This window comes from Ursus americanus, chromosome 24, assembly GCF_024610735.1.
Source record: "Ursus americanus isolate L20-20 chromosome 24, mUrsAme1.1.p, whole genome shotgun sequence".
Lineage (NCBI taxonomy): Eukaryota > Metazoa > Chordata > Mammalia > Carnivora > Ursidae > Ursus > Ursus americanus.
The window spans coordinates 33,721,320-33,732,539 of record NC_142150.1 but is presented as its reverse complement, the minus strand read 5'-3'; the positions used below and the strand labels follow the sequence as shown (position 1 = coordinate 33,732,539).

At 35.7% G+C, this 11,220-nt stretch overlaps 1 protein-coding gene across 1 annotated transcript; it reads left to right on the top strand.

Annotated features, from left to right (window-relative positions):
* Positions 1-1,860: 1,860 nt before the first annotated feature.
* LOC123785259 (olfactory receptor 5T2-like) lies at positions 1,861-2,840 on the top strand. The gene is given in 2 exon segments (XM_045786981.2): positions 1,861-2,815; positions 2,818-2,840. Coding segments are annotated over 2 exon segments (930 nt in total). The 5' UTR covers positions 1,861-1,908.
* The last annotated feature ends 8,380 nt before the right edge of the window (positions 2,841-11,220 follow it).

Genomic DNA, 11,220 nt, shown 5'->3' with positions numbered 1-11,220 from the left:
ATAAAAATTCTACTGGGTGTCCCAGTAGACATAGGTCTACAAGTGTTAAATGTCTGGATTTTGGTCCTAGCTCGCTCTCTCTCTCTGTGTGTGTGTGTGTGTGTGTGTGAATTGCGTATGTATATATCTGTTTTCAACCAATCAATAGATATGTTTATTTAATCTGAGTAAATGCTAAATTAGCATTTACATTTTACAAAATTACATGATTTATCAAGTCCCACAGAGCTTTAAGCTTTTAATATCTCCACATTTCTGTAGAATTTTGGGGGCTTTTCCTACTACCTTCAATAATAATCCAACAGACTCAAAATGTATACTTTTAAATGTACACATTAAAACCACACACTTTATAATTTGAACAGAGTAAAAGTGTAATACATTTGATTGATTCTAATAAAATTGCTTCTATTGCCAAAATGAGGAAATTGCTTCTTAGGGAAGTTAGTTCTAACCAAGTGTCAGAGCTATTATATAAGTGTATGTCTCAGATCTAAAGATTTCTTATCTATTGTCAATATATACCTATTTTTTCTTAAGGCATTATTTTAAACCAGAAATCAAATAAGTATTTATTTTATAAAACATTAACATGTAGTAGATTATTCCAGACCTCCTACTTTTTCATTATTGAGTAAATTCTTGGGCTGTTATTTTGAACCAAAGATAATTGGGGCATATTCCTGTTGGGGCACCTCCCGTGGGGTTTATAAACAGCTGAGTAAGTGGATATAACCAATCTAAATGAACCATATTCATAATGAACGTAAACCTACCTTTGCTGTTCTGTAGGGAAGAGAAATTTTCAGATAATTTGCAGAATATATAGGATGTGAAACCTCAAACAACAAAGTTAAATATGCTATGACATCCCCAATACTAAAGCCTTGTTGCCTGTCACATAGGTGAATAGAAAGCATTTATCACCAACCAGATTCATGCAAAGTCTGGCTACGAATTGGAAAATAGCGCTTCCTGGCATAAAAAAAAGGTAATAGAAAATAATGAATTTCTGTTTGTAAAAGTAATAAGAAGGCTCCCAGTAGATGGATGTGTTCATTTTCCTCATGTGAGAAGACAGACCAGTTCAAGTAAAACAAGATAAAATTTATCAATAGGAGCCCAGAAGACACTTGACTCATTCAACTCTCTGGGGGCTTATAGTTTGATACAATAAGGAAAATAACAATTCTTTTATTTTGTGAGCCAGTTCTTGTAGAAGCCACTTCACAATGTTCCTTATCTTGTTATGTTTCTCTAGTCCTAATGACTTAAAAAATATTCAAATACATAAAAAGCCATGTTATGTTTTATGTCAGTGGAGGTGTTGGGGAGGAAAGTCAGTTGCGAATGAAGCAGTGGCATAATAAGAAACAATGGAAAAGGTGAAAAGTGCCTGCTGTTTGAGGGAGACCTGGGAATGAATCCTGCCCTAATTCTATAGGTGAGTAGATTGTAGCAAATAATTTTACACAATTTCTGAAAGGTTTAGAATTCTGGTGTGAATTCCAATGTTGTGTTCACTGTTAGACTATTTTGTGTTCGTATGTTATAAGAAAAACATATTTAGCTGTTCAGTTTGTGGTTTAATGTGATTTAAAAGGATAATAGCTAATAGAATTCAGTGGTAAATTAACCATTTGACCTCACAACTTTAGAAATGACATAAGTTGAGCCAGTGAGTAAACACTCAAATATTCCATTTAATTCTGCAGTGATTGGCGTGAACCTTTGACCGACCATCTTCCCACCGTCTTCTGATCAGCTGCTGGGAAATTATGCCTTGCCATGAAATAAATATGAGGACAGAGTTCACTATCCCTGAGTTGCACAACTGCTCACTTTTATCATATTAATATGAATTACAATTTTATTAATATCTTCAAGCTTGTTCCATGAGGTATCGGCATGAAGAATGTCACTGAAGTCACCATTTTTGTACTGAAGGGCTTCACAGATAAGCCCGAGCTGCAGACAATCTTGTTTTTCCTGTTTCTAGCAATCTACCTCTTTACTATGATGGGAAATTTGGTTTTAGTTGTTTTGGTCATTGGGGATTCCCGGCTCCACAATCCCATGTACTATTTTCTGAGCGTATTATCATTCCTGGATGCCTGCTATTCCTCAGTAATTACCCCAAATATGCTAGTAGATTTTATATCAAAGAATAAAGTCATTTCATTCCTTGGATGTGCAGCCCAGATGTTTCTCGCTGTCACTTTTGGGACCACAGAATGCTTTCTCCTGGCTGCCATGGCTTATGATCGCTACGTAGCGATCTACAACCCTCTCCTGTATTCCGCGAGCATGTCGCCCAGCGTCTATGTGCCACTCATCGTGGCTTCCTATGTCGGTGGCATTTTGCATGCTTCTGTACACACGGTGGCCACGTTCAGCCTCTCCTTCTGTGCGTCCAATGAAATTAGACATGTCTTCTGTGACATCCCTCCGCTCCTTGCCATTTCTTGCTCTGACACCCACGCAAACCAGCTACTGCTCTTCTACTTCGTGGGCGCTATTGAGATCGTCACCATTCTGATCGTTCTCATCTCCTATGCTTTCATTCTGTTGGCCGTTCTGAGGATGCGTTCTGCTGAGGGGAGGCGGAAAGTCTTCTCTACGTGTGGCTCTCACCTAACTGGAGTGTCAGTTTATCATGGAACCATCCTCTTCATGTATGTGAGACCCAGTTCCAGCCAGGCTCTGGACCATGACATGATAGTGTCGATATTTTACACGATTGTGATTCCCATGCTGAATCCCATCATCTATAGTTTAAGGAACAAAGATGTAAAAGAGGCGATGAAAAGAGTATTTCAAAAAATTGGTTTATTAACTAATTATATTTTTCAGACTAAACATTAAATTGAAACAAATTAAGAATGCGGTACATTGTCTCCAGCTGAAGAAATTATGATAAAAATATTTTGTTTCAGTTTATTAGTGTCTTTCTAGTCATTGTAAATTTTTTAAAAACAGAGATTGTAAACGAAGGCTCTATATGCTCTGAAGGAGCATGTAGGACATGGTGCTGTTTCTCCCGTAGCCAGGATTCACAGGTCCAGGATTCAAAGGTTGCAAAGGAAGTGGCACCACTCACTATTATGCCTAGTGATCTACACACAAAATTTTGCTCCCTGTACCTATAACCTTACAGTTTCAGGAACAAAGATTAAAAGAGACAATGAAAAATGATTTAAAGAGAAATTATTTCATAAATAAAGGACATTTTTAGCATTGCGTAAAACCAAAAAGTACGTTGGTTGTTTGTCCCTGCTTTTAAGCACATTGGTACATGGAATGAAAGAATACACTGATTTTTTTCACTTTGCCAACTGCATCATTTGGCTTCCAGAGTATAATTTATGGGGTATGGAAAATCATCTTTAAGTCATTGGCAGAAATAAGAGAGAAAGGAATATATTTAAAATGGTTCCCACTAGATTTGATAATTTATTCCTTTTACTGAAACACATAGAGTTGTCAGATTTTGAATATGAATGATAAATAAGATGAAGACAAAGTAAAAAGGAAAAAAGAGGGAAGAAGGGAGAGAGAGAGGAAGGAAGAAAGGAAAAAAAGAAAGGAAGGAAGAAATGAGATCAGTTTTATCAGTTATATCTATGCTGATTCTGATATTTTGTTACATTTTCAAGAGGTGAAACTACAATCCCAATAAATATTGCACTGATACGTGGGGCATTAAGTAGAAATTACAGCACTGGTTGGGATTTAAAATGGTGTATGAATAGGTGAAGGGATTAAGAGTATATTTGTCTTGACAAGCACTGAGTAATATACAGAATTGCTGAATCCCGTATTTTACACCTGAAATTAATGTAATACTGCATGTTAACTGCACTGTAATTAAAAATGTAAATAAATAAATGTATAAATTTTCCACTTTCACTCAGGATGTGGAAAGCTGCAAATAATGTTTTAAAACATCCAGATAATCTACAAATTATAACGTTTCATGACTCTGTCAAAGAGCGGAGTTTGAAAACATCCAAATAATCTGAATTACCAGGGGAGAAAAGCCCCTCCAGGAGGAGACGAGACACAGGAACTGTTTCACCTTCAGAAAGGGTGGGAGAATGATGTGGCCACCATGCAAGAATATAGGAAGAAATTAGCTAAATAGACATACATGTATATAGATATCTATATACAGAGAGATCATATATATAAATTATATATATATATATACACAGAGAGAGAGATGTTAATAATATGTTAATAATACATATATATACAGAGAGAGAGAGAGAGAGAGAAATATGTTAAAGCCAGGTTTGGGCTATTGGGAAAAGAAGAGAAGCCTAGAGAGAATTTACCTTCACTATAAGTCTCTGCTGTACGCAGCCATGGATAGTAAGAATAGCTCATAAGAATAGTAATAAAAGGAACTTTTCCAAAACAGGTGTTTCTAGGTGTCTTGAAAAGATTTAATTACTAGGCTAAAAGGTCTAGTGGACAGGTGCTTGGGTGGTTCAGTTGGTTAAGCATCTGATTCTTGATTTAGGCTAGGTCACGATCTCGGGGTTGTGAGATTCAGCCCCATGTCCAGCTCCATGCTCAGCCCAGGGTCTCCTTGAGATCCTCTCCCTTTCCTTCTGCCCCTCCCCATGCTCATGCTCTCTCTCTTTCTAAAGTAAACAAACACATCTTAAAAAAGTAAGATCTAGTGGAGACAGTAAACAATATATATGTGAGTATATATTTCATCAGATAGATGGAAACCCTAAAGAAGTGTCCAATGCTAGGCATTCAACACATACCCACACACTCTCAGTATTAGAGACAAACAATTCTTTCAACAGGATCATTAGTAAATCAAAAAAGATGAAAAAAATCAGAAAACTTGAAGATAGATAAACAATAGAAATTAAGCAAACAGAATGAAATCTATAGAAAAAAATAAGAATAAAAGTATCTAACAATTGTGACATAATATCAAACAGTCTAATATACATAACAAAAATAGAGAAGGAGTGAATCATAAGAAATATTTGAAAATATAACAGCCAAGGGACTTTTCTAAAATTAAGGAAATATCAAACCATGAGTCTGAAAGGTCAGTAGACCCTAGGAAGGAAAAATACAAAAAGCAAACCAAACAACAAACAAAACACACCTAGACTCATTAGTATCGCTGATTAATAATAAAGATAAATAGAAAATTATGAAAGCATTCAGAGGAAAATGCATGTCACATACAGAAGAAAAATATAAGGATTACAGTGGATGCCATCAGAAACGATTCACACCAGATATAATGAAGAAACACATTTAAAATAGTGAAAGGTAGTCACTGCCAATCCAGAATTTAATATCCATAAAAATGTTTGAAATATCTTAGAAATATAAAAACAAAATAGACTTTTCAGGAAATAAATATACACATACTGAAATAATTTATATCCAGCAAACTTGTGTTCCAACAATTATTCAGCCAAAAGAAGTATAACAGAAGAAAATATGTGTCTACACAAAGAAATTAATAAAACCAAAAATATTAGAATGAAGATAAATATAACAAATATTGGATATTTAATTGTAATTTCTTTAAAGAGTAAATGACTGAAGTAAAGCTATGCTGATGTATTTTGGTTTAAATTATCCATGAAAGTAGAATTTATGACAAAAATAGAAAGAAAAATGAAGAATTTGGTCTTTACTGCTCTAAGTTTCTGATATTAAAAGTTATGTCGTATGTTATTCCAGGTCAACTGTGGTATATTAAATACGCATATTATAATTCCCATGGTCACCATTGAAAAGAGAGACGATACATATTATCAATAATCAGGAATGAAAAAAGGGATGTCACTTGGTCCCCACAAATATTAAAAGGATAATAACAGGGTGCCTGGGTGGCTCAGTCAATTAAGCGGCTGACTTCGACTCAGGTTCTGATCCCAGGTTCCTGGGATCTAGCCCCGCATATGGCTCGCTGCTCATGGAGGAGTCTGCTTCTCCCTCTCCCTCTCTCTCCTGCTCATGCTCTCTCTCTCTCTCTCTCTCAAATGAATAAATAAATAAAATATTTTAAAAAAAAGGATAATAATAGAATATTACAAACAACACTTTGTTAATAATTTTGAAAATTAAATGAAATATACAATTGCTTAAAGATGCTCCCATCAGAGGAAATGGGTGACCTGAATAGTCCTATATCTATTAAATAAATTGAATTACTCCTTAAAAGTCTGTATGAACAAAAATCAGGGAATTGTTTTCCCAATGTGACAATTTCCCCTTTCTCTCAGACTGCAATGTGCAGAGTGCTTTTCAATGATGTGAAAAGGACCAGATCTGGCACAGCAATGCCACAGCATAGAAGCAGCCTAGGAGCCATCCACAAACCTAGCCAGCTAAACTCTGCTACGTTCTAATCGAGGGTACTTGTTTCTTCTTTGCTGAGACACTGTTTCCGAATCCCTTTGTTATACCACCATATCCTGTGCCTTGACGATTACAGGTTTTCTCTCCAGAACAATTCTATCGTCAGATAAATTGTTCCTTTTTTTTTTCCAGAATCATCTTTCTGTAAGTAGGATTGTGCCTGTATGCTTGAGAAAATTTCGTTAGCATTGTCAAAATCGTGCTTTCTTCCACCAGCAACTCTAGAGTCCAGAAACATCTACCTCTTAGCAGCCGCTGGTGTTTTACTTAATGCTTTCTTTACTATGATGGTGAATTCTCTGTTTTCACATCTGATAATAGCTGTATTCTCAGCCCGGACTGATGTTGAAGAATGTGAGTTCTAGAGCTGGATGGTCTCAGTTCTAATGTGGGCTTGTTCTTTAACGTGGAGTGACCATGAACCAGTTACTCAATCTCTTTGTGCCCCAGGCTTATTATCTGCAAAATTCTTTCTTCAGATACATTTATTAAGGCAGTTTTCTAGATGATGGGGTACAACATTGAAGTAAGTAAAAATCCTGGCTCATGATATAGGGGCAATAGGGGAGGAATGCAAGAAACAAAAGGCACAAGATAAATATGTAAAATGTTAGTTGGGGGAGCCTGGGTAGCTCCATTGGTTAAGCGTCTGACTCTTGATCTCAGCTCAGGTCTTGATCTCAGGGTCATGAGTCATGAGTTCAAGTCCCATATTGGGCTCCACACTGGGCATGGCACCTACTTAAAAAAAAATGCACACTGTGTGTGTGTGTGTGTGTGTGTGTGTGTGTGTAAAATAAGTCAAATATGTATCTTTATTAGTTGGAGAGAAACAGTTATGGGAAACAAATGAAGCATAGAAGAGGGCGAGAAGCAGGTAGAACTTTAAATCAGGTGATAAGGGATATTCTTATTAAGTAAAGAATAAGAAAAAATCATACATTTGTATATGAAAAGGAAGTTGCAGGGTAGAGAGAAGAAAAGGGAAAATTCTAGGTACTACCGAGACTAATGTGCACAGAGAGAGTTAGGAGTCCTTTTTTTTGTTTTTTTTTTTTTAAGATTTAAAAGGTTTATTTATTCATGTTAGAGAGAAAGCAAGCACAAGCAGGGGGAGGGGTAGAGGGAAAGGGTAAAGAGAGAGAGAGAGAGAGAGAAGCAGACTCTCTGCTGAGCACAGACCCTGATGTGGGCCTCCATCTCACAACCTTGAGATCAAGACCTGAGCTGAAATTGAGTTGGATTCTTAAAGGGCTGAGCCATCCAGGTGCCCAGGAGGGCATGTTATTGAGATAAAGTAAGCATGATGGGCAAATGACAAGGAATGAGTTACTAGATGTAAGGGGTGGAGACAGCATCATTTTGGACCAGTGGGTTCCTGTAAAAGTTCTGGTTTCATTCTTAGTGGGAGGAGAGGCCTAGTAGGATTTGTGGAAGCGATATGATCCAACTTACTGTTTTACCACTCTGGCCCTTGCAATGAGATTAGATTCAAGAGAGCTAAGTTCAAACAGAGCAACAAGCTGGGGGGCTGCAGCAGTACTTTTGAAAGTGTGGTCCCTCGGGCAAGTGTGGTGGCAGAGAACGTGCTGAGAGATAGACTCTGGCTATAGTCTGTATTCAGAGTCCACATAGGATGCTGTTGGAGTGGATGTCAGGTGTGTGACATAACAAGATAATTGTGGATTACTCTTAAATCTTTGCCTGAGGACTAGAAAGATTGCTTTCCATTATGTGAGATTAGCATTTGGATATTGCTAGTACCTACCTGAAAGTTATCTTGTGAAGATAAATTATGATAACATACACATGTATATATGCCTCTGACTTTGTTTGGCACACAGTAAATGCTCAACAAAATATGTTATTACCATATCTATCAATTATTTGGAAGCAGACACAGCTTCTCATATTTTTGTTATGCTCTACTCTACTCTTATTTTCTTTATCATATTTGTATTAAATAGCATTTGGCATGGCAAGAAGAATATGTCTTAAATTATGTCCGAGCACATCTTACATAAAATATGGTATGCACTAATATAACAAGGAATTTCAGAGGGCAAAGACAAACAGTCTAAATCTTTTATATAATGCATAGGTTATATTACATATATGTAATAACATACACACTTTCTAAATTATATTATAAATAAGATGTGGTAGCCCTACTTTAATTACAATTTGATTTAATTTAATTACCATCTATTCAACTTAAGTGCTATCCACAAAATCACAGAATCTCTTGGCCATCTTTGCCAACTCAAACCAACTGGACACATTTCCTAATCACAAAAGTAGACATCAACAGAAACAAGGTGAAAAGACAGTGTATAGAAAAGACCAGAAAAATGAAAAGACCTATAAATATATTAAATGACATAGTACAGCTGCAAGATGAATGATCAGCCAAAAAAGCATATTATTGAGCAATAAATATTTATCATATACTTATTACTAATTGCAAACAAAAACAAATAACAGTAGCAATAAAGAAAAGTCTAGACCATACGGGTATCAAAGCAAAAATAAGTCATGATAATCTTAAGTGGCACTGATATACGAGAATGGAAATTTTAAAGTAAATTAAATGGAGGAAAATGATGCATATTTAAAATTTTGAATTGTTGACACTTTTGAATTGGTGAAAAATTTTTTAACTTTTAACTTTTAAATGAGAATTTGCACTTTTGCACTTTATTTTAAACCTTTAAAAAGTATTTAGGAAAAATAATCAACTATAATTACATTTCAGAAATAAAAATTCTATAATATTATTGCTTGAAATGAAAACTATGTAGTCACAAGAGTTTAAACAAAAAAAAAATCAAATACTTGGAAATGGAAGAATATATTCTTAACCTCTACATAGCAGAGAAAATTAGACCGGTGATGGGTAGTAAGGAGGGCACGTATTGTATGGTGCACTGGGTGTTATACACAACTAATGAATCATCAAACTTTACATCAGAAACCAGGGATGTACTGTATGGTGACTAACATAATATAATAAAAAAACATTAAAAAATTAAAAAAATAAAACGAATTCGGATTATATAGAGGTAAAAAGGAAAGGTAAAGGAAATCTCAGTAGTATGACTACAGTTTACGGGTTGCTACAAATTCTGAATTCATTCTCATTTCTTGGCTTTACAACTTGTCTCTGTTGAAGAAAATTAAAACAAATGAGTCAAATATTTAATTCAACATTTATTTTTAGTGACCATAGCAAACCTATAAAAATTAGGAGAAAGGAATAATGTAAAAAAAAAAAAAAACACAGAAAAGCAGCAGTTTACTGAAGCTTATTGGCAAGTCACAGAAAGGTAAGGTTTTTAAATAATTATCAGGTAGCCACCAAAGAGATATCACTGCATACAGATTTTTATATTGATGCATTTACATTTCAGATCCAAAGCCGTGCAAGATGAGAGTCTTGATTTTTTTCCCAAATACCCATAACACATTCACCTCATATTTCAGTGACAAAGGCATTATCAAGGGTTATACTCGTAAGTGTACATAGAAAGCTGTAGAAAAGTGCATAGAAAATGACAGAAATTTTGCTTATATAAGTAATATATGCACATGCATACCTAACTATAGACCCAGAGGAACACACACAAAACAGTTACTGACTGCTAAGGCATTTCTATGCCCTTCTTGCATGGTTTCCATGGTGAGCTTGTTCTCCAATGTTAACAGACACCATCTTAAAATCAAAATTGTGAAGTGTTGAGTTTTTTCCGTAGTTGTTTTTCAATTAAATTAGCCAAAAGTAACTTATAAAACACGAGTGAATATTCTTTTTTTAAGATTATTTATTTATGTATTTATTTATTTTGGTGGGGGGAAGAGCTGAGGGAGAGGAAGAGAGAGAATTTCAAGCAGACTCCCCACTGAGTGTGGAGCCCAATGCGCGGCTCCATCCCACGACCCTGAGATCATGACCTGAGCTGAAATCAAGACTGTACACTTAACCAACTGAGCCACCCCGGTGCCCCACAAGTGAATATTCTTTAAGAAAAAGCCATCGTGCATTAGAAAATAAGACAGGAAGGGCAATGGGTGGCTCAGTCAGTTAAGCATCTGCCTTCAGCTCAGGTCATGATCCCGAGGTCCTGGGATAGAGCCCTGCATTGGGCTCTCTGCTCAGCAGGGAGTCTGCTTCTCCCTCTCTCTCTGCTGCTCCCCCTGCTTGTGTGCTCCTCTCTGTTTCTCTCTCTGTGTCAAACAAATAAAATCTTTAAAAAAATATTGCATGAAAGTAAGCCTTCTAATGATATTGGCCAGCATTTATTAGAACTGCCTTGAATGCTTTACACCCATTATCTGATTTAATCTTTATAATTAGTTATATGGCCCTGGAATCATTATTAATCTTGTGCAGTTGAGGAAACTGAGGCTGATCTATTAAGGGTCATAGAGCTAAACAGGTAGCAGATTTAGAATCTAAATCCTGGAATGTTTGATTCCAAAGCAAGCTCTAGTAATTACTCTGCTGTATTTTTTCTCCATATAATAAATGAAATAACTTCTGAAACTGCTGTCATTATGCCCAAAATGGAGTTTTTTTCCATAATAAAATTCTCTGAAGTTGGACTATTCACGGGAATTTGTATGATATTGTTTAAAAGAAGACAACTATATTGTCTCATTTTGCATATCAGTTGCGCTTAGAAACACATATATTTATTTTTTAAAGATTTATTTATTTATTTATTTAAGAGGTGGGGGAGGAGCAGAGGGAAACGAGAGAGAGAATTGCAAGCAGACCCCCTTCTGAGCATGGAGCCCAACAAGGGACTGGAT